We start from the raw sequence: 25,038 nt of genomic DNA, 5'->3' as shown, positions 1-25,038 counted from the left end.
GTGCTTCCAATTAAACCTGTTGGACTATAACCTGGTGTTGTGTGATTTTTAACTCTGTAAATATAAAGTGATATATTTACATGATTGCTGTTGATGTTCAGAGCCTGGATTGGAGATGCCTGTCACTGGGTAGGAATATGTTCACAGTACTTGTGTAAAGTTAAAAATCACACAACACCAGGTTATAGTCCAACAGGTTTAATTGAGAGCACTAGCTTTTAGAGCATCGCTCCTTCATCAGGTGGTTATGGAGGGCACAATTGTCAGACACAGAATTTATAACAAAAGTTTACAGTGTAATGTAACTGAAATTATACATTGAAAAATTCCTTAATTGTTTGTTGAGGCTTTCATCTGACAGGGTTGTTAAGAAGGCCTACAGTGTTTTAGCTTTTATTAATAGAGGGATCGAGTTCCGGAACCATGAGGTTATGCTGCAGCTGTACAAAACTCTGGTGCAGCCGCACTTGGAGTATTGTGTACAGTTCTGGTCACCGCATTATAAGAAAGATGTGGAAGCTTTGGAAAGAGGGCAGAGGAGATTTACTAGGATGTTGCCTGGTATGGAGGGAAGGTCTTACGAGGTAAGGCTGAGGGACTTGAGGCTGTTTTCGTTAGAGAGAAGAAGGTTGAGAGGTGACTTAATAGAGACATATAAGATAATCAGAGGGTTAGTTAGGATGGACAGGGAGAGCCTTTTTCCAAGTATGGTGACGGTGAGCATGAGGGGGCATAGCTTTAAATTGAGGGGTGATAGATATAGGACAGATGTCAGAGGTAGTTTCTTTATTCAGAGAGTAGTAAGTGTATGAAATGCTATGCCTGCAACGGTAATAGATTCATCAACTTTAAATACATTTAATTCGTCATTGGACAAGCATATGGATGTACATGGAATAGTGTAGGTTAGATGGGCTTCAGATTGGTATGACAGGTCGGCGCAACATCGAGGGCCGAAGGGCCTGTACTGCGCTGTAATGTTCTATGTTCTAATACTATGATAGTTTCACTTCTTTCATGTGTAAATCACAAAACCTTTTTTTTTAAAGTTGCATTCTCTGGTTAACTGTAACAATGGGTGTTAGCTAGACAGTACGTTGAAGGTGTTAGCCCCCTGTGTTCTCTGTCTTTGTCATAATGTTTAGACTGATTGTAAACTAAAAAGTGAGATAACAGAGTTTTACATGAATTCATGCAGTTTTTGAGCAAAGTACAATGTAACTCTGCAAGTCCAAAATCACACCACAAACGTATATGTATATGTGTGCGTGTGTGTGTCTGTCTGTCTGTCTGTCTGGGTTGGGGGGTCAACAGTACTTGTGGTAAGAATTTGGTTTGTACTCTTTGACTGCAGTAAGAATTGGGTCAGAGTGATTGACAAGCTGTCTGGGATCTGGGAGGAGGAATGAGCCAAACATTGACACCAACAGTAGCCTGCCGTGGAGAGAGACCCGCAGACCGTAAACAGAGAGGGATGTAGAGGCAGCAGAGGGGTCAAGACTGTAGAATAAACTACCAGTGTCACAGGGTGTACAAGCAGAACTCAACTTTCTTAATACCTGTGAGAGTTGGGAGACTTCTCTGACAGCTCCTAAAAAAAAGCTCCTGCTCTCTGCTGAACAATATGACAATGCATCACCAGTGGCTGTGAAAGTGGCCACAGGAGGAAATGGGTGAGATCCTGATGAATACTTCACATTGGTACTCAATAAGGAAAAGAATCAGGGTGATGGGATGCTTAGAGAGGGGTATGTTAATATTCTAGGGCATGTCAATATTGAGAAGGAGAAGGTGTTTGGTGTCTTGAAAAACATTAAGATGGTAAGTCCCATGAATGGGATCTCTCCCAGGATACTGAGGGGGGCAAGGGAGGAGATTGCTGGGGCCTTGACACGATGGCCTGCTTGCACAATGTAGGAATTCATGTAAAGGCAGATGGGATTGGTTTGGAATAGCATGATGGTTGGCACAGATGTGATGGGCTGAAGGTCCTGCTCCTATGCTGTACTGTTCCATGTTCTACAGGATGCTTGCCAAGGCCCACTGTATGTCAGCTTCGCTGCAGTCAAAATCAGTCAGATGGCCTGGCTGCTCAGGTTTGAATGTCTGGCTGGCTTTCCACACTCCTGCCAATCCCCACACCTCTGAATCAGTTAAGGGTATTTGTAACCTGTATGAAAATGCAGCGTGTGAGAAGGAAAGATTTCTGTGCTGTATTCCAGGGTATCTACCAAGATTCTTTCATCCAAGCTACCCAGTGGCTTTTAATATGCAAGCAGACTTGAAGGACAGTGATTCGAAGACAGAGGATATCCCTTTATAACTAAGCTGATGACATCTGTAGGAAACCCAAGCAATGAAACCCAAAGGGTTGTAACAAAAGCAATCTGGCTACCAGATGCATCATTGAGCAATCAATTCTCTCATGTGAGACAACAAAGCTTCACTCTTCCTTTTCCTACTGCTCCTACACTGGAGCAACTGGGTTGGTTTCAGATGAGCCCAAACCTGCCCTCTCAGATCTCTGCTCTGACTGCCATGTTATTGTTAGTTGATGAACCCTTGGGGTGTTTGATCCCCTGAGAATCCTGACAATGATCATTCTGATTATGTCAACCCTTAGAGACAAAAGGAACAACTGATTGGTTAAGAGTGGGTGACAAATATAGAATTATTACATTAGAATCCCCACTGCTATATTCATCTTGCCTAGGGGCCCGTCATATTTCACTCTTAACACTCTGCTGAAGTTCTGCTGTAACGGTAGCCATGCCTCACCAGGATGTGTTTGACTGCCGTTACTTTCAGCTGCATAGATCTGCCCACAGTATCCACGGAAGAACATTCCTCATGGTGCGGCTGCTGTAAACCTAGCCATGCTTGAGATGAACTCTTTCATGCTATCTGCAATGATGAACAGAGTGCAGGGAATGCTGACAGTGCATCAGAAATTTTCCATTGGCCCTCCATGATGATGATTTTCATTGACTTTCTTCAGGATTGAGCACTTTGTGTCCAGCTGAACAAGGCTTGGAGAGAGCATCTGCCATCCAACACAGACTTGCCACAATTGTCACTGGCACAATTGGCTACTTGTGATGATGCATAAGCTGTGAATCGCTGGGTAGTGTCTGGCTGTCATCTCACTGGATCTGGGGAAGTGTGAGTCTCAGTGCTAGTACACGACAGGCTGTGCTGTGATGGGGCACCCACAGGAGAAATAAACTGCTGTGAGAATTCATCATCCCCATGGTATAGCACCTCATGTTAAGTACACAAATAGTATAGAGGTGCCGGTGTTGGACTGGGGTGGACAAAGTTAAAAATCACACAACACCAAGTTATAGACCAACAGGTTTATTTGGAAGTACAAGTTTTTGGAGCACTACTCCTTCGTCAGGAGCAGCACTCTGAAAGCTTGTGTTTCCAAGTAAACCTATTGGACTATAACCTGGGATTGTGTGATTTTTAACTAAATACACAACCATCTTGGTGGAGATAAGAAATACGGTGAAGTAGTACTGACAAGGTAAGAATGTTGAAACTTATCACAATGAAGATAGTCATCAGTTAACATAAATATGTGTTATTTGACATAAAAACTGATTATATTTGATTATGTTAGTTGGTAATTTGCAAGTTGCCTTCTCGGGTGACCAAGGATACTGAAATGCTAACTTCTTCATGTGAAGTTCAAGAAATGTTTTTGTGGTGTTCTGTGACTTCTTCTGCACTGGACTGGCTCTTTAACTAAGCAGATTTTGACTGTGTTGAATTGGGACAGCATCATGTAAACTGCTGCATATTCAACACGAAAACAAGAAGCTGTATTATTATGAGGTGGCTCATGGAAATAACTATCTGACACACTGAAAACACTTCCAGTTCGGCCTCTCAACAGGAGACAACCCCTCTACTGAGTGACTGTCCAAGTAAATATCAGTCAAACATTCTGAAGAGCTTTTTCTAAATAAAAGGTTGAAGATTACCTAGGTTGAGTGTGCCTGAAACAAAGGTGAGCTAAATCTGACGGTTAAAAGAACAGAAGGTCTGGTGTTGCAGAAAGAATGTAAATAGTCAACACTATGGCAACACTTGACTGACGATTCCAGCATGGAGCCCCAGCGAAACAAATAGCTGGTCAATAGAAATCTCTTGGACGACAAATGGGGACGACAGAAGATAGTGGTTATGATTTAAAAAGTCAGCTGTTCAGACATTATAGAAGCATCCTTGATTCAAGCTTCATTAGTTGCCGTTCACCACAGGCCAGAGGCAGGTATTTCACTGGCTATTGCACAGTTTTCAACTCCGTTCATAAATCTACAATAACAATGCAGTACCTGACAGCAGACTGCAGACCATGATGACAGCCAGACCAATCTCCAAGGCTCTAGCATGTAATAATATTGTAACTATTTACCTGGATGAAAGTGTTTGCAACAAAACACAAGATGCATCAGACAATCCTGAATAAAGCATTCACTTGACCAGGGCTCTCTCCACCTGAATCAACGTCCACTTTGAATGTATCTCCTTCATCACTGAGACATTACGTTCTCAGTATGAATAATGCAAAGATGCACTTCAACAATTTAACAGTGATCCATTGTCTCTCTCTCTCTATCTCTCTCAAGATATGTTACCAAAATCAACATGTGCAACAGTGTTGCAGGAGCATCACCCACTTCAAATGATGTGTTTACAGCAGTTCAGGGCAAAATACTATCCATTTCCCTAAGTATTTTAGAGACGAACAATGAATATGGTTTAGTCAGCATTGCTCAAATACCATGATGTAGTAAAAAGTAATTTCCCATAGTCTAACATATGGAGCAATAAATGCATTTCAGCAGTATCTAGCTTTGTTTTTAAAGACATTGCAAAGGACAAAATTCCAGATGCTATCAAATCTGAGTGAGTTCCAAAGTTTGAAGAAACAGTGAATAATGATTTGTTGCTGATATTTTGTTCAGATTTTTGAATAAACACATGTTGAAATGCAACCGCAGCTGCTCCTGTTTGTAGATCAACCTGACTTACAGATGAGGAATGCTTGTCAGGATCATAAAGAGGCACAACTATCCAATCATGATGTGATGGACAGTGGATTCTGGCAATCAATTACTTTCAATGACTTCAGGTTTTGAACTGGTTTCCATCCAAGAACAAGCAGTGTTTCTTTCTGAAGCCTGGCAAACATGGCAGTGAGAGTCCATCATTGACTAACATTAGGTTTTGGGACATAGATTTTGTGGATAGCAATGAGGCAAAATAAAAGTTAGTATTTCGTTGATGTACTGATTTGTTCCAAATCCACAAAGTTATTAAAAATCTTCAGACACATTTGCCAAAATATTTAAAATGTCAGAAGAATAGTCCCAATATATCACTTATATGCAATCTAAATTTGCATGTCAAGTTTCCTTTTCACACTTACACCTCTCATAACTTTGCCTTTCCACCAGGGTTTCAGTCATTCACAAAGTCTAATAGAATCATGAAGGTTTGTGGAAGAGGAAAGAGTAATTCATTAAATCTGTGCCAGCACTGTTGTACTATGGGAAGGATTCAAGACCAGTTAGCTCTGCATTTAAGACATTTACATAACACCATGACGTCATGTTCTGGTATAAAAAGGTACTAACCTCGACATCAGACACTGCGTGTAGCAGAGTAGGCAGTCAACTATGCCTAAATCATGTAAAGTTACATTAGTCAGCACAGAAGCCAGATTGTGTGGAAGCCTATGATATTATTTAAGTGTAAGTAGTTAACAAACTGCAAGACATCTGTCTCAGCAAGAATCCGACTCTTCATATTGTATGTTGTAGGGACTAACATATGGAAAAATCATACAACACATCCATCAGTTCCTTAGAAAAATCCAACAGTGATGCCACTACGCTGTAATCTTATTACAGCTATGTGCTTTTCTCCCTTTAATATGTTTATCCAATTTTGTTTTGAATAATGAAATTGTCTATGCTTAAGCAGTTCATATGTCAAGACATTGCATATTCCAAAGACCTCATGCCAAGAGGTAAGTTATTATGGCAATCCACTGTTTCCACCTACAGTCATCCTTAGAGGGGTAGCAGAAGAATACATCAGAGCTGTCCACCTTGTGCCAAGAATGTTTGATTTCACGTTTGGCTGTATTCTAAAAGGAGACAATTTATTCCATAGCTGCACCTTTTGATCACTTTTTTTTCATTTGAGGCATCCCTGAATAGCCTTCTGTGCTGCATTGCCTCCCACACCTAATTACCCCTCCCTTCCCCAATCCTTCATCCCCACCCCACAGATACCAAGTTGATATATTGGCTCAGCTTCCAACCAGCCAAATCCACTGTGAATGTGAATACTGTGGTCAGGCCAGACATAGAAGTTAATGATGAATAGATTTCCATTACATTTAAACCCCCAAGATGTTTTGATGTATTCTACATGAAAGCAATTCAAAAAACATTTGAGGTCATTGACACATGTAGCAGTGAACTAAATGCCTAATGTTTTACATTTATTTTGCCTTACAAATCACGTCAGACTAGTAACACCATTCTTGTCTGTATCATAGTGTTGTCTGAAGTCGAGATAAAGATTGATCTCCAAAGCTGTGTTCTTGGGGAATTATATCTTGTATCTGCATTGAAAATCACCAAACCATATGGTTGTAATATAATTCATGCTGTTCCTGCCATTTTCATTGAGTTGTTTTTCGATTTACCCCAAGTCTTCCCTACGATTGTTGCTCACTGATATGTGACGACAATGAGTTTTGAATCTTGCAGTTTTATAATTCCTGTTGCCACTGATGATCTATCACTCAGAGAAACTCATAAATACTCTAAATGATGCAGCTTCTTAAAGTTGTGTGCAGTCATTTGAATATGCAACTACCGTTCACAAAAATGCTCATTATTTATGAGATGCACTTCATGTACAAAAGAAGCAACAATAGCAGATGTGGAGAAAGGAATAAATCATTTTACAGCTCAACAGAACACTAATGGTAGTAACTTCCCATTAGTCATAGAGTCATACAGCACAGAAACTGACCCTTTGGCCCAAATCATCCGTACCAACCAGGCTCCTTGAACTGAGCTAGTCCTATTTGCCTGTGTTTGTTCCATATGCGTCTAAACCTTTAATATCCCTATACCTGTACAAATGTCTTTTAAATATTAACATTATACATGGCTCCACTACTTTGGCAGCTCATTCCATATATGCACCATCCTCTCTGTGAAAATGTTGCCCCTCAGCTCCCTTTAAAATCTTTCCCTTCTTACCTTAAGCCTATGATGTCTAGTTTTACACTCCGCCACCCTACGAAAAAGAACCTGGCTCTTCATCCTATCCATGTCCCTCATGATTTTATAAACCTCCATAAGGTCACTCCTCAGCCTCCTACACTCCAGGGAAAAAAAGAAGTCCCAATGTATCTAGTCTCTCCTTTATACCTCAACCCTTCAGTCTCAGTAATATCTTTGTAAGATTTTTTTCTTTGCACCCTTTCCAGTTTAATAATATCCTACCCATAGCAGGGTAACCAGCAATGTATATAGTGCTCCAAGTGTGGCCTTATCAATGTGTTGTGCAACCGTAACATAATGTCCTACCTCCTGTACTTAATGTTCTAAATGCTGAAAGTAAGCATGGCAAATGCCTTCTTCACTACTTCATCTACCTGTGACACCACTTTCAAAGAACTATGTACCTGCACGTCTAGGTCTCTCTGTCTGACAACACTCCCCAGGGCCCTACTATTTACTGTGTGAGTTTTGTCCTACTTTGACCAAAATGCAACAACTCGCATTTATCTGCATTAAACTGCATCTGTCATTTCTCAGTCGCCTGGCCCAGTTGATCAAGATCCTGTTGTACTCTTAGATAACTTCTTCATTGTCCACTATACCAAGAATTTTGGCATCATCCACAAACTTAGTAACCATGCGTCCTATATTTTTATCTGAACTATTTACATAGCTGATGATCAAAAGTGGACTCACCACTAGCCCTTGTGGCACAGCGCTGGTCACAGGCCTCCAGTCTGAACAATAATACTCTACCACCACCCACTGACCTCCACCGTCAAGCCAATTTTCTATCCAATTGGCTAGCTACCCCTGGATCCCATATGATCTAACTTTACTAACAAGTCTACCACGGAAATTTGTCAAAGTCCTTGTTAAAGACAATGTAGACAATGTCTACTGCTCTGCCTTCATCTATCCTCTTGGTACCTGGTATAAAGAAGAGACACAATTTCCCACACAAAAAGTGATGCTGACTATCCCTAATCAGTGCTTTCCTTTCCAAGCATATAGATCGTTTCTCTCAGATTCCCCTCCAAAAAGTTATCCACCACTGACATTAGCCTCACCAATGTGTTGTTTCCTGGTTTTTCCTTGCAGAAGTTCTTAAATAACGACATAATATTAATGACCCTCCAGTCTTCCAGCACCTGAATTGTGGCTGTTGAAGATACAAATATCTCTGCTAGGGACCCCACAATTTCATCCATTTCTTCCCACAATGTCCTGGAATACACTTATAGTCATAAATTCACACAACATGGAAACACACCGTTCGGTCCAACTCATCCGTGCTGACCAGACATCCCAATTTCACCTAGTCCCATTTCCCAGCATTTGGCCCATATCCTTCTAAACCCTTCCTATTCATATACCCACCCAAATGCCTCTTAAATGTTGCAATTCCTCTGGCAGCTTATTCCATACGTGCACCACCCTAATCGTGAAAACGTTATTCCTCGGATCCCTTTTAAATCTTTCCCCCTTCACCTTAAACCTATGTCTCTTGTTTTAGACTTGCCCCACCCTTGAACAAAGACCTTGTCTATTCACCCCATCCATGCCCCTTATAAACCTCTACAAGGTTCCCCCTAACCTCTAATGGTCCAGGGAAAATAGCCCCAGCTCTTTCAGCCTCTCCCTATAGCTCAAACCCTCCAAACCTTGAAAATCTTTTCTGCACCCTGTCACATTTAACAACAATTTGGAGATGCTGGTGTTGGACTGGAGTGTACAAAGTTAAAAAACACACACAACACCAGGTTATAGTCCAACAGGTTTATTTGGAAGCACTGGCTTTGGGAGCGCTGCTCCTTCATCAGGTGGTTGTGGAGTATAAGATTGTAGGACACTGAATTTATAGGAAAAGTGTGGTGTAACTGAAATTATATATTGAAAAAGACCTGGATTGTTTGTTAAGTCACTCATCTTTTAAATTGGGCATGTTGGTTTCAGTTCTTTCATATGTAAATCACAGAATTTTCTTAAAGTTACATCCCCAGATAATGCACTGAGGGTGTGAGGTGCCCTGTGTGAGGCTGTCTGTGCCACAATGTTCAGATTGATCCTAATCTAAAAAAGGGATTTACAGAATCTTACATGGATTCATGCAGTTTCTGAGAAAAATAAAATGTAAATCTATAAGTACAAATTCCCCCCACAAGCTTATCTATGTTTGTGTGTGTGTGCATGTGGGCAGGGGTGTATGTGGGAGAGTGTGTGTATGTGTGTGAGTGTAAATTGGTATAAGTCTGTGGGAGTGGGCATGTGTGAATGTGGGAGTGGATGTGTGAGCATATGTGAGAGTGTGTGTGTCTGTGTGTGTGTGTGTTGTGATCCCCATGGGTAATGCAGTCGGCTATCAGCCTCTGCTCGGCCACTTTACGCCATTGCCTGTCCCAAAGTCCACCTTGGAGGATGTTCACCTGAAGATCCAAGGTCGAATGTCCCAGACCACTGAATGAAAAAATAATCAATACCAAAAGATGGCTTCATTCATAACCCTTCAAAACCCAGTTAGTTGTCTAAACACACATACACTGTACTAACTATAAACATGCAAACATGCACAACCACGTGCAAATTCAGGCCACGGTACACCCACCACCGGACACCTCCGTATCTCATTGATAAATGCATCAGCAATCACGTTTTTGCGACCTGCCACATGCATAATTGTCAAAGTGAATGGCTGCAACAACAAGCTCCATCTAAACAGTCTGGCATTTTTGTCCTTAAATCTTTCCACAAATGTCAATGGGTTGTGATTAGTGTATACGATTGTGTATCTGATGCATTGCTGGGAATATAAACACGGAAATATTGTAATGCCAACACCAAGCTTAAAGACTCTTTGTCCACTGTTGAATATTTCTATTGATGAACGTTCAACTTCCTGGAAAAATACCTGATGGGTCTTCCTCTTCCCTCGTCATCTTCCTGCAGGAGCACCGCACCGACACCCACATCACTGCCATTGATAGCCACCTTGAAAGATTTTGTGTAATCTGGTGTGGCTCACACTGGGGCAGTGGTTAACATCGTTTTTAGGCTGTCAACTGCCTTTTGACAGTCCGCTGTACACTGAAACTTCTTGCCTTTTTTAATAATTCAGTGAGTGGCGCAGCCGCACTATTAAAGTTTGACACAACTTTCGGTAAAATCCACTCAATCCCAGGAACAAAGTACTGCTTTATTCGTCGACAGTGTAGGAAATTTGCCAGTTGCTTTCATTTTCACATCCCATGGAGCCATTTGCCCATGTACAATAACATGGCCCAGGAAGATGACTTGGGATTTGGCAAATTCACTTTTAGCTTGGTTTACCACGAAGCCTGCCTTCCGAAGTCATAGAGATGTTCAGCATGGAAACAGATCCTTCGGTCCAACCCGTCGATGCCGACCAGATATCCCAACCCAATCTAGTCCCACCTGACAGCACCTGTCCCATATCCCTCCAAACCCTTCCTATTCATATACCCATCCAAATGCCTTTTCAATGTGGCAATTGTACCAGCCTCCACCACATCCTCTGGCAGCTCATTCCATACACGTACCACTCTCTGCGTGAAAAAGTTGCCCCTTAGGTCTCTTTTATATCTTTCCCCTCTCACCCCAAAACCTATGCCCTCGTGTTCTAGACTCCCGACCCCAGGGAAAAGACTTTGCCTATTTATCCTATCCATGCCCCTTATAATTTTGTATACCTCTATAAGGTCACCCCTCAACCTCCAACGCTGCAAGGAAAACAGCTCCAACCTGTTAAGCCTCTACCTGGCAACATCTTTGTAAATCTTTTCTGAACCCTTTCAAGTTTCACAACATCTTTCCAATAGGAATGAGACCAGAATTGCATGCAATATTCCAACAGTGGCCTAACCAATGTCCTGTACAGCCACAACATAACCTCCCAACTTCTGTACTCAATACTCTGACCAATAAAGGAAAGCATACCAAACACCTTCTTCAGTATCCTATCTACCTGCGACTCCACTTTCAAGGAGCTATGAACCTGCAATCCAAGGTCTCTTTGTTCAGCAACACTCCCTAGGACCTTACCATTAAGTGTATAAGTCCTGCTAAGATTTGCTTTCCCAAAATGCAGCACGTCGCATTTATCTGATTAAACTCCATCTGCCATTCCTCAGCCCATTGGCAATCCGGTCCAGATCCTGTTGTAATCTGAGGAAACCCTCTTCACTGTCCACTACACCTCCAATTTTGGTGTCATCTGCAAACTTACTAACTGTACCTCTTATGCTCGCATCCAAATCATTTATGTAAATGATAAAAAGTAGAGGACCCAGCACCGATCCTTGTGGCACTCCATTGGTCCCAGGTCTTCAGTCTGAAAAACAACCCTCCACCACCACCCTCTGTCTTCTACCTTTGAGTCAGTTCTGTATCCAAATGGCTAGTTCTCCCTGTAATTCCATGAGATCTAACCTTGCTAATCAGTCTCCCATGTGGAACCTTGTCGAACGCCTTAATGAAGTCCATATAGATCACATTTACTGCTCTGCCCTCATCAATCTTCTTTGTTACTTCTTAAAAAAAACTCTGTCAAGTTTGCGAGACATGATTTCCCACGCACTAAGCCATGTTGACTATCCCTAATCAGTCCTTGCCTTTCCAAATACATGTATATGCTGTCCCTCTGGATTCCCTCTAATAACTTGCCCACCACTGCGGTCAGTTTGATAAATGCTGTAAATGTTCCTAAATGTTCCTTCCATGGGTGACTAAAAATCACCAGGTCATCAATGTACACCACACAGTTGGGTAATCCGGCAATGACCTTATTAGTTAGTCTCTGAAATGTGGCTGGAGCGTTTTTCATACCAAATGGCATGTGTTTGAACTGATACAGTCCATGTGGCATTACGAAAGCTGAAATAGCCTTTGCTCTCTCTGACAGAGGTACTTGGCAGTAGCCTCTGAGCAAGTCCAACTTAGAAATGTAAGTTGCTTGACCCACTTTTTCGACACAGTACTCCATCTGTGGAATTGGATATGCATCAGTCTTTGTAATGGGCTTGTCTTTGCGATAGTCCACACGTAACCATTGGGTACCATCTGGCTTTGGCACCATGACTATGGGTGAGCTCCAGCCACTGTAACTCACTTCAGTTATGCCATCTTAGAGCATGCATTCTATCTCCTTCTGAACCTCTGCCAGAGGGTTATGCGTATAAGGATGTTTCTTAATCAGAACAGCACTTCCTATATCTGCATCATGCACAATTAGGTCAGTCCTTCCCAACTTATTTCCGCATATCTCCCCATGTGATAGTAATAACTCTTTCAGGTCATTTTGTTTTTCTTGTGGAAGGTGCCTCAATAATTTATCCCAATTTTTGACAACTTCCGCATTGTCCAGTTTGATTTGAGGAATGTCCTACTCAGAATCCTCCTGAACTTGGTTCTTCCTTCTGTGCTGTAATCTCCTCTTGCTTTCCTTCGCTATCAAATTACCCTTTAAGCATATTCACACACAACAAAATCTGTGAGATTTCTTCCTGTCTGGAGTCCTGGTCAAGTAGTTTACCTCACTCAATTCCTTCTCGATTTGATAAGATCCTCTAAACCTTGCTTTTAAAGGCTCACCTGTTACTGGAAGTAGCATGAAATCCTTATCCCCAATTGCCAAATTGTGAATTTGTGATTTCTTATCTGCTTCCTGTTTCATTGTATGCTCTGATACAATGCTGCCTGGCCAACTCTCCAGCTCTATTTAATTGTTCTCTAAAATTTGGACACATAGTCCAAATGGATGGTCTCTTAATTCTGACTCATTAACTTCTCCTTAATCAATATTAATGGTCCTCTTATTTCATGCCCCAAAATTAATTCAAATCGACTGAATTTGTTTGATTCACTCAATGCATCTCTGATTGCAAAAAGTACAAACAGAACTCCCTTATCCCAATCATCTGGATAATCCTGACCATAAGCCCTCAACATGGTCTTTAGTGTTTGATACCATCTCTCTAGCGCTCTCTGCAATTCCGGTTTGTATGCGGTAGATTTAAATTGCTTTACTCCCAAGTTATCCATAACTTCCGTGAATAGTTTGGATGTGAAGTTTGATCCTTGATCTGACTGGCTCTCTATTGGTAATCCGTATCTAGTAAAAAAATTTAAGTAATGCTTCTACAACATTTTTTGCTATGAATTTGCGTAATGGAATTGCCTCTGGAAATCTAGTCGATGCATCCATTATTGTTAATAAATACTTATTCCCACTTTTTGTTTGAGGTAGTTGATCTGCGGGATCAATGAAAGGTTCCTCAAATGCTGGAATAGGTATTAAATATGCAGATTTTATTACTGCCTGTAGTTTTCCGATTAGCTGACATGTGTGGCATATCTGGCAAAATTCAACCACAACCTTGTGTAGTCCAGGCCAGTAAAAATATCTCTGTATTTTAGCCTGTGTTTTCCTCACTCCTAAATGACCTCCAAGTGGGAGCTCCTGTGACACTTGCAGCATCTCCTTTCTATACCCTACTGGCAAAACAATTTGATGAATCTCTGCCCATTTCACATTTGCTTGAATGTATGATGGTCTCCATTTCCTCATTAAGATATCATTTGTTAAGTAATAAAACACAGGAAGCATTCACTTTCTTTCTTTGAAAATGCTTTTTGATATAACTGTTTTTCCTGATCTTTCTGCTGTAATTCAATCAACTTAGCAGAGCTAAAGATACTTGCATATTTACCTATTTGCTCCTGTTCTGTTCCACTTATCTGATTGAGAAAAGGTCTCAGATAACACTATGTCAGCTTCCTTATCTGTGTCTTTTGATTTCTCCTGCCTCAGCTTGTGTCTCTGTGATCTTGTGATCACACAATCAGGGAAAATTCCTGGATAAACATTCTCCAGGTCTTCAGTTGCCTGCGTCTCCATGGCTTTTCAACTAGAGTAGGCAGCATACATACCGGTGAATCAGCTATATCATTTGTGAGGACAAATTGTATTCCTGGAGCTGAGAGTTTTGTCTAGTACTCTTACCACAAATTCTCCACTCTCCTCTAGACTCCCTAGCTTCAGTTTACATATTTCCTGTTACTAGCAGGCAATAGACCCTCAGGAGTGCATATCTCCTCATCCTTCAGCATTACAGACTGAGAGGATCCTGTGTCCCTTAATATTGTAATCTCTTGGCTTATATGAAAAAACTTTACTCTTGGATGGATATTTTTAAGCAGATCTGGCACTTCCTCCTTAATCAACCTCTGATTATCTTGGTACACTCTGAGGCAGTTGTCAAACTTCCCTTGTGCTTTTTGTTACTAGTCCAATAAAACTTCCAGGTCTTGTCCTATTTTCCTACATCTGGCTTTCTCCTCGTCCACCAACACTGATTTTGTGTGGCCCACTTCATTACAATGAAAACAACTAAGCTTTTTAAATTCTTTGTCCCCCACAAGGATTTCTTTTTTACCCTGTGATAAGTTATCTTCACTGAGATCTACCTTTCTCTTTCAACGTGAGGATTTCTCTTTGCCCCAATTTCTATCCATCATGGACTGAAATTGAGTCTGGAAGCCAAACCGAATTTTATGGACCACTCATAATCATCAGCCATTTCAGCTGTTAACCTTGCTGCATTAACTATCTGTTCTTCCACATGAGTTTGCATTACTTCCTCATTGAGCCTATCCTCAGCCTTTATCTCCAGCCTTTTAAGCTGACTTTCCTTTTTAAGTATTGGTTTTTGAACTTCAAAAGCTCTCTCTTTTTCTTACTCTGCTTTCTCTTTTGTCCTCTGTTCTGCTGCTCTCTCTTTTTCCCTCTAGATGTCACAAAGCTAGTCCCTTTTTTTCTCAAAGCTGTTCCTTGGCCCAAGGAGACTCTGCCCTTTTTTTTTCAGAGGGGTAATAAACCTGGCCAGGCTCTGATCAGTCTGGTTTGGTACAGAGATGAAAAGGATTTTGAGAGGCCCTTTATTTACATATAAACAGATGAGACTTCAGGCCAAAGGGATCATGTCATAGAAGTGACCTGTATAAAGAAAGAGGAATGATCAGCTGTCCAGCTAGCTGAGCTGAGCAGTTTAGTTCAGTCTTGAACTGGTTGGAAGTTCAACAGGGAGCTATGTGGAAACTCTCTCTCTTCTGTTTTTAGTCGTAATTCAAGATATTTCATTCCTGCTGCCCTTTCTTTATCTCTCACCTCTAACTCAAGCTGCTTCATTTGCAATTGAATTCTTGCCATCTCTATAGATTCTGATGGTTACTCCAGCAAGTTTAAATGCTGAGGTACTGCTGTAATTATCTCTCCTTTCCTCACAGAAGCAGGCAGTTTCAATTCTAGCTTCTCTGCTAATTCTTGCAACTTAGTCTTATTCACTTTTTGCAAAACTTCCAAAGTCACTGCATCCACATCCAGAAAACTTTTGGCAACTGAAACAGCCATTCCTATCCCAAGCTTTGTCTACCTAACCAAGCCAACACCCGAAATAAAGATACTAGCACCTACCACTCACAGTGTAAAATCCTGGACGAGATTCCAATCGTTATGGACTAAGCCAGACCACTCAAAACATACTTAAGCAGGCAGCCCCAGACCATAACTTTGTAATTTGTTTTGTTAAATGTACAGTCAAAATTACCCAGATTACTTTAGCTAGGTTGACTACTAGATTTTAAAACAGACAAAAATCTATTCACAAAATTACACATTGAAACACAAAAAAAAGAATAAAGAACCCCTACAGAGCTCAGTCTATCCAAACTAGACTTATTATGCTGTTCCGAATATACACAACAGTCCCAATAAGTAAACTCCCTTTTCAAACCAGTGTAAATGGAACACATGCTTACTGGTTGAAATTGAAGGGAAGAAAAGAGAGAGTTTCCACACAGCTCCCTGTTGAACTTCCAACTAGTTCCAGACTGAATTAAACTGCTTAGCTCAGTTTTGGTGTCATCTGGAAACTTACTAACCATTTCTCCTGTATTCACATCCAAATAATTTATATAAATGATGAGAAGCAGTGGACCCCAGCACTGATTCTTGTGGCACACCACGGGTCATAATCCAAAAACTATTCCTCCACCATCACTCTCAGTCTCCAACCTTCAAGCCAATTTTGTATTGACTCAGGGATTTATTACCCTTTTAAGACCCCCAACATCTCCTGTTCTGTAACGTGGACTTTTTAATGGCTATTTTAAAATATTTCTACTTTACTGGACAATTCCATTCAGACTCCTTCTCAGCAAAGTTATAACTAAAGCATTTTTGTTTTCCACCTTTCGATACATACACTTCTGGTTTTGAAGGAAAACCATTTTGGAAATCGAGATTTTTTTTCACATTCTTTTGTGTGCACTATTGTCTTTTGTTGATAGGTTATTATCATGACCATCATGGCTGGTTTGAGGGTATGTTAACTGTTATGATTAAGTCAGGGGCAAAGCACAAAGGAAATGTAAATCTTTGTCTTCCTACAGTTAAAACAATGTCACAAATATTTTAATTTTAAAAAGTGGGATGTTCAAGAGATTGTCAGCCAGCTATGTGTTAGAAGTCTCACTGATTTTTCATTACGTTTGGACTTTTATCAATTTTGAATTACAAGCTGGGAATGACCTGTGGACTTTATGACAGCATGTGGTAAAAGGTAAACAAAAGGCCAGGCAAATTTAGTTTGTGGTGCCAGGCCTGGAAGCTAAAGCAGGCTGATACTTGATTTTAAAGGTTCTAACAGACACAGCAACCTTGGGAAGAACATTGTGTTTAAGCAGATAGTAGAAGTCAGCTATTAATAAGTTTAGTGCCTGACAGTTGGTTTCGGAACGTTTGTTATGGACCCACGTTGAAGCAGAAGACAGCGCTGAATGGAAATTGAGACCTTCGGAAGATTTGATTGGTGGATCAAGAAGAATCAGATTGAATCTGTTTTTTTTTCTAAGTATGTTTTCTGGGAGATGGTTTTTGGCTGTTGCTGTGGTTTGAGAGCTCCCTGCCTAATCTGCACCAGTTTCTACAAATCCAAAGAGTGAATGCTGCCTTTGTCTGGGTGAACCAAGAAAGTGACCCAGATCAATGTTTCAGAAAAGCATCCAAGGAATCTATATTGATGCCTGTGAGGCAATACATCGTGAAAGCCATTTAAGTAATCTGGCTGATTTTCTTATTTTCTTTTAATTATCGATTCCCAGTGTTTGTCTGTCTGTCTCTTTTGTGAATGGGGACTGAAAATAAATGATTCTGGTTTAAAACACAGACATTAATCAGCTTACCATGTTGTTAATTTTTTCCCTGCCAAATTGACTGTGTATTTAATAGACAGTTAAGTCTTTTGTTTATGATACATAACTATTGCCTGAAAATTAATTATTTGCCAAGTCTGGGATTGGTTATTCAAACATTTGGCTAGGAACCATTGGAGTGACTATTTGGGAATGTTTGACTGTTTTATTTAACAGAGTTATGAATATGAAGATAGAAAGTCTAATTTGGTTCGACTTTCTGTCTCTGTTGCAATAAGATATGCAGCACTGCTGCAGATTTTCAAGGTTTACAGAACTCATTTCTCTCTTCCCCCCCCCCCTTCCAGTTGGTGTGGAGGTTGCATAATGGAGTCATCAGGCATGGTCACAGAGGTAGCCCTTGTCATCCAGTAACTATCCTTCCATCTGGCCCCTCAAATGCAGCAATCACATGACAGTTCTTAAGGACATCGGCATCAGGGCAGCCACAGGGTACCTGCTGCTCACCTCCAAGATGTGCTACTGGTGCTTACTTGCACATTGATAGAATGCAATTCTTTCCTGTTGATGAACTCAGCTACTGTACAAAGTGGCTCGTTTGACATAATGTGTATAGTCTATCATGTCCTGCACCTTGGAGAGGCCTATACTGGTGACAAAGCCTACTGCCTAGGCTGCGGCACTCACCTAATTACAGGGAAACAAGGCGAAAGAGTGTGATTTGGCACAACTAATGTCAGTAACAGACTGAATACATTTGTCTCAAAAAGTAAGTGATCCCACCAAGGAGCCCAGTCGCCTCGGAAAGAGGCAGATGTATAAAAGTCAACACAGCTGTCACTTTGACAGCCACCGGGATAGGGTGGCCACTCATTTCTTCAGTTCACAGATCTTGTTCCACCAGCTAGCATGTGAGGGGCATAGAGAAGGTGAATAACCAGGGTCTTTTCCTCAAGTTAAGGGAGTCCAAAACCAGAGGGCATAGATTTAGGTGAGGGGGAAAAGATTTAAAAGTGACATGAAGGGAAACTTTCACACAGAGGATGGTATGTGTATGGAATGAGCTACCAGAGGAAATTGTCAAGACGGATACAATTACTACATTTAAAAGATGTTTGGACAGGGAGGAAATGTTTAGAGACATGTGGGCCAAATGCCGGCAGACAGGACTAGTTCAGTTTAGGAAACCTTCTCGGCACGGGACGAGCTGGGCCAAATGATCTGTTTCTGTGCTGGGTGACTCTATGAATTAATGACTCTAAGAATAATGGAGAACTTTAAAATGTTTTTGTTTCTAAAAATCCTGAGATGATAGACTCCACACTGGTAAAATTTCATAAATGTTCAGGACCAAAACGGTTGTTCATCCTTATATGGCTTTGATTTTGCCATTATAAACTGAGTTAATCCTGACCGAACAATACTTAATTTATTCACAAGTCTCCGTGAGAGACAAGTGAGTACTTAGCCTAAATTAACCATGTTATTGATTTCTGTGCACATTCCATTGCCAAGAACTATAAAGGTGCTCCACTTCAGAAGTCGTGATGCTACTAACACCAGCTTCAGAAGCCTTGCCATTATTAGATTAGATTACATTACAGTGTGGAAACAGGCCCTTCGGCCCAACAAGTCCACACCGACCCGCCGAAGCGAAACCCACCCATACCCCTACATTTACCCCTTACCTAACACTACGGGCAATTTAGCATGGCCAATTCACCTGACCCTGCACATCTTTTTGGACTGTGGGAGGAAACCGGAGCACCCGGAGGAAACCCACGCAGACACGGGGAGAACGTGCAAACTCCACACAGTCAGTCGCCTGAGGCGGGAATTGAACCCGGGTCTCAGGCGCTGTGAGGCAGCAGTGCTAACCACTGTGCCACCGTGCCGCCCACACGGGGAATAACATTAGTTCAGCAAAATCCAGAACAACATCTTGTGTCTGTGTGTGTGCCTGTGTGTATGTGCCTGTGTGTATGTGCCTGTGTGTATGTGTCTGTGTGTGTCTATGTGTGTGTCTGTGTGTGTGTGTGTCTGTGTGTGTCTATGTGTATGTCTGTGTGTTTGTGTGTAAGTAGGAACTTTATGCATAAACATTGAAGAATGACAGTGATTCTCACAAATGCAGTTATATATGCTAGATTTTATCCTGCTGTTTTCAGAAATAGAGATTTACTAAGTAAGCCCCGTTAACTTATAAAGGCTTTGAGATATTGACTCACACCTAATGATAAGCAGGTGAACACAGCAACAATTCTATTACCTCCCAGCTTCATTTCTCTGGTTAATTTATATTCCAATTGTGACTTCCACGGACAAGTCATGAATCGTGGTTTCACAGGAAAGGTCACTACACCCGCAGCGTTAACTCACTTCTCTCCATAGATGTTGCCCAACTTGCTGAGCTTTTCCAGCAATCTCTATTTTTGTTCACGAATACTTAGATTGCTATCTTAGCCAGTGGTAACGATCTCAATCCTGCTTGATCGTGCTCTCCTTCATTATGTTTGTAGATGCATATACAAGTACGGAGGTGAATTACAATTGGACCAATGAGCCAGCAAAATCTGTGGTCGTCGCAGAAGATGGCTCACGCCTGAATCAGTATGATTTGCTGGGACAAACTGTGGGTGAAGAACTCGTCCAGTCCAGTACAGGTTTGTTTAAAAAAAAACTTAAATTCAGCTGACATTTTATTTGCATGTTCAGTTGCCATGAAAATGGTTGCACAAACATGGTCTGATCCTGCAGGCACCTCTTGGGAATAACATTCTGATCTCAATTATGTGCCTGTTTTAGGTTCCAGGTTAACTTTGTACCAAGCAGGGAAGATAGGGATTTATGATTGAAGCTGTCTCTGCCAGGTTCTCACCCCTTTGTGGACATTTCTGTAATTTCTCTGAGATCCTTGGTCTGTCCTCCATCCTTGGTGACATCACAATTGGAGATAGTAGTCACATGAAGCTGGAACAACCACCTACCACCACCCCACCCCTGCAAAACAAAACCTTTCTGTAATGACTTGAGAAGGATCTTATTATAGAGTCATAGAGATGTACAGCATGGAAACAGACCCTTCGGTCCAACCCGTCCACGCCAACCAGATATCCCAACCCAATCTAGTCCCACCTGCCAGCACCCGGCCCATATCCCTCCAAACCCTTCCTATTCATATATCTATCCAAATGCCTCTTAAATGTTGCAATTGTACCAGCCTCCACCACTTCCTCTGGCAGCTCATTCCATACATGTACCACCGTCTGTGTGAAAAAAAAGACTCCCCATCGAGGAATTGAACCACTGTCTCCCGCGTGACAGGCGGGGATACTAACCACTATACTAACGAGAAAACGGCAATGCCATATGAATTTTTGAAAGCTATTAATTCAGATGAAATTAAAAAGTCTGGTCACATGCATCACATTAGGCCAGCCTGCTATCATCCCCTGACAGGGTGAGATGGTACTGCTGTCAAGTTCTGGTAGATCTCTGTGATACCCTTAATGGCTTGGGTTTTAATGGTTACATTAGGGTGAGAATCAGCATAGTTGGGTAGCCACAAATTGTTACTCTCTGTTCCTCCAGTAAGTGAGTAGGGCTCTTCATCTCCTAGGCTCCTGTTTGTAGTTTATTCTTTTTCAAATTGTTACTGATAAGCTGCCAATCTGTGTCAATTTATCTTTGTTTTGCTCTCAGTTTTGAGGACAGCTATCTGAAATGATTACCTTTAACAGAAATATATGCGCACTGTGTAATAAATCCAAATGTGTTGTGAGATTGTCAGATCAGTGTTAAAGCAGAAGGCCATTGCTGAGCATTAGCAAGACTTTTTTGGAGAAATTAAGCTGATTTTGTTCTCAATTTATTCTGGGAACTACTGCGAAAGGAAATGTCAAGCCAACTAATTTCTGTGTACAAAGAAAAACAGAAATTGCTGGAAAAGCTCAGCAGGTCTGGCAGCATCTCTGGAGAGAAATCAGAGTTAACGTTTCAGTTCGAGTGACCCTTCCTCAGAATGGTTCTGAGAAGGGTCACTAGACCTGAAATGTCAACTCTGATTTCTCTCCATAGATGCTGCCAGACCTGCTGAGCTCTTCCAGCAATTTCTATTTTGCATCTGATTTTCAGCATCACAGTTCTTCCAGTTTTTAATTTCTGTGTATGTGTTTTTCACATTCTGTTGGAGCGCCTTAAAGATGTTTACAAATGCTTTGTTAAATCATTGCTCTTGATCACAAGTTACCCTGCCAGGGTCGAGAAAGGTGGATTTCTTCAGAAAAGTATATATTTTAAGAATACAGATTACCCTTCCAAATAGACTTTAGCTGGCGAGCTTTGGGGATTGGAAGATTACAATTCTATGGAGGAATCTGATCATAGGATCACAGTAATGTGTTAATATGCAACTAAGATCTTAGGTATAATCATAGAACATATCTGAATTTTAAAAGGGCCAAGTATGTGAGCCAAGTGAGCAATGCCACTGTCTGTATCAGAAAAGAGGTCTTAAAATCTACCCCATTACCTGTAATTGTTCAATGTAAATTCTGGGCAGGATTTTAGAAGCATTGAAAATAGGAACAGAAGTAGGCGCTTTGACCCTTCTCGCCTGCTCTTCCATTAATAATGATCACAGCAGATCATCCTAATCAGTACATTTTCGCCCTTTGATTCCTTTAGCACTAAGAAATATATCTAACTCCTTCTTGGAAGCATTCAATGTTCTAGTCTCAACTACTTTTTCTGTGGCAGAGGAAGTTTACATTTGGTGACTAATCATCCCATCGCCAACTTTTTAAAAAATCCCTTCCTGAGCTTCCTATTTGCCAGCAGTCCTGCTGTTCAGCTATTCATGGGCTGCCCAACATGTACCACTGTAGCAAAACCATGGCTATAGACAAGAGTAGGCACGCCATCCACTTGTACTGACCTCACCCTTCTGCCCTGTGTAAAATCCTCCCATTTATTACAAAGCTGAGTGCACTTACATTTCACGAGATCGTAGGTAAGTATTAGGAAATGGCATTAGTGAGACACACATTGAGAACTGCACTTTTAATTTGTGTGGTGTTATACCTAGATATTTAGTTACGTTGTCACATTTCCTGCTGCGGTGACACTGACATAACCTGATGGTTGCAGTTTTGGCTGAGGCAGCCGTGGTCCGAATCAGGACAAGTCATTGGGGTTAGGGGGCAACGCTGCTTCAGTGGGCGCATGACCCAGGACCACATTCTTTTTATTTGAAGTGACACTATAACTTCTTCTGCAGTGTCTTCCTCCCCCACCTCCCCAAGACTCCCCACTTTTCTGATAGATGTTAGGAGGCTGCTAAGATTCTCCTGATATACTCCTGCTGGTAAGGTGCCACAGGAGGCAGGAAACAGCCTTTAATTGAACGTTTCAGTGGTTCAAATGGGCTTTTAGCAGCTGGGCTCTGTGCTGCTTTGTCCACTGCTGACAACATGGTACCCAGGTGGTGTCACGCATGTCAGCCTGTGCTTTCCTATTCATCCCAAAGGCTCTGTAATTTCCAGCTTCAGCCAGATCTGATCACTGCTGAGAAATGTGGATCACCAAAAAGAGACTGAAAGTAAAACATGATGCTAATTGTAGTTATTTATCCAACTAATGAACAACCATAAATAGAACATCTTTATTTTAAGTAACGTTAATGAACAACCAGGATTTCACGCCCAGTTTAGTCTGATTAAAGCTAAATGATTCCTCTTTAAAACTGCATTTACAACGTGTCTGCCCCATAGAGTAAATGCAGCTGTGATCTAATGTCAGGGCAAAACCTGATTCCAGAACAAAATGGAGCAAAGTTTAGGTATTTAGCAATCCGTAGCATTGAAAATGCAGAAGGATTGAAGACAGCTTGAAAAGTTCTAGTTTTATGTTGTGGCTTGAGAGTTTTGTGGAAGTGAGTCTCACTCAACTTCACCTTACTGTGGTGTCTGTTTAAAATTTCACAATTGATTCAGAATTGACACAAAGGGTTTCCAACTGTACCAACAGTAACCTGTTGGAATGTGGCTGAGCCATAACATAAAACCAAAACTTTTAAAGCTGCCTTCAATCCTCCTGCACTTTCAATGCTACTGATCTCTAAATATCCATGTAAAATACTAACTTTCAGACCACTTGACCTATTGAGATATTAAGTGTTGTTTACTTTCTACAATACAATCAAATGTCTTTCACTAAATTTATTGGAAGCCAATTGTCAAAATTAAGAAATATAGATGAACAGAATATTGAATGATTTTTGGTGTAAGGGTCATGTGATTATGAAGGTCCTGAATTTATTTACTGTTGTGGGGACATGCCAAGCAATAGAAGTAACAGCATTAAAAGCCTGGAAATTGAAATCTTAGTCATTATTATTGAATTTCCTTCTTGAAATTGATGCATGTCAGTGTCAGCTAATACATCGAGCTTTCCTGAGATCGACTTGCTGAGTCCCTGAAAAGCTCATTAGTATTTATTCAAATGAAGGCCAGTGGCAGTGAAGTGTTGGAAGTTACGTACATTGTATATTTCACCTTTTCATTCAGGTAATCTTTTTCCCCTACCTATGATGGGGGTTCTGAGGAGCTTGTCAAACCAGTATAGTAACAGTGGTCCCAGACTCCTCTAACTCCATCCTGTCTCATCAGCAGGAAGACCCTCCAGCATTAACACTAGTGTAAAATCTGGACAGAACGACCCTCAAAGATCTCAACATGATTCTGGACTCAGTGAAATCCCAGCTACTTGGGTCACGCCTGGGGCTGAGGAACCACCTGCTGATGATCTGCTTCAGCCTCAGCTGATGAATCTGTACTCTTCCATATTGAGCATCATGTGCAAGAAGGTGACTTGGCCACAAGTTGTACTTTGGCTCACTGGCACTATTACTGATTTGAGCAGGCTGAATCTTAGAGGACTATCTGCAGGAGTGGACATGTGTAGGTGGTGAGAAAACTAAGGATGGATGCTGGGTCCACTTGGTCGTCATTTATATAAATGAGAATATGGAAGGCATGAGTTAGTAAGTTTGCGGATGACACCAATATTGGTGGGATTAGTCAACAGTGAAGAAGCTGATCTAAAAGTACAACAAGATCTTTATTAACTGGGCCAGTGGGCTGAGGAATGGCAGATGTAGTCTAATGCAGATAAATGCAAGGTTTTGTATTTCAGTAAGACAAACCAGGGCAGGACGTTCACAGATAATGATAGAGATCAGAGGAGTGTTGTCTAACAGAGAGACCTCGTGTGCAGGTACATATTTCCTTGAAAGTGGCGTCACAGGTAGACAGGGTGATGAAGAAGACACTTGGCATGCTTTCTCTCCTCAGTCAAGAGCATTGAGTACAGGAATTGGAATGTCATGTTATGGCTGTACAGGGCATTGGTAAGATTACATTTGGAGTTCTGTGTACAATTCTAGTCTCCCTGCTTTAGGAAGGATGTTATTAAGCTAGAAAGGGTGTAAAAA

The 25,038-nt window shown here is 41.2% G+C and overlaps 1 protein-coding gene across 8 annotated transcripts in view; it reads left to right on the top strand.

Moving 5' to 3' along the window:
- LOC122550669 (gamma-aminobutyric acid receptor subunit alpha-2) overlaps window positions 1-25,038 on the top strand; it is a 256,406-nt gene that overhangs the window by 177,129 nt on the left and 54,239 nt on the right. For all 8 annotated transcript variants that reach the window (XM_043691775.2, XM_087987813.1, XM_043691756.2 and 5 more), the window contains one exon: window positions 20,066-20,209. In XM_043691775.2, the coding sequence (XP_043547710.1) occupies window positions 20,066-20,209 (144 nt within the window). The remainder of the gene's footprint in view (window positions 1-20,065; window positions 20,210-25,038) is intronic.

This window comes from Chiloscyllium plagiosum, unplaced genomic scaffold (assembly GCF_037043375.1).
Source record: "Chiloscyllium plagiosum isolate Xiang-an unplaced genomic scaffold, Cpla_swu_hap1 HiC_scaffold_1, whole genome shotgun sequence".
NCBI classification, from domain to species: Eukaryota; Metazoa; Chordata; class Chondrichthyes; order Orectolobiformes; family Hemiscylliidae; genus Chiloscyllium; species Chiloscyllium plagiosum.
Note: the sequence above shows the minus strand (reverse complement) of the source record. Positions and strands in the feature narration are given on the sequence as shown.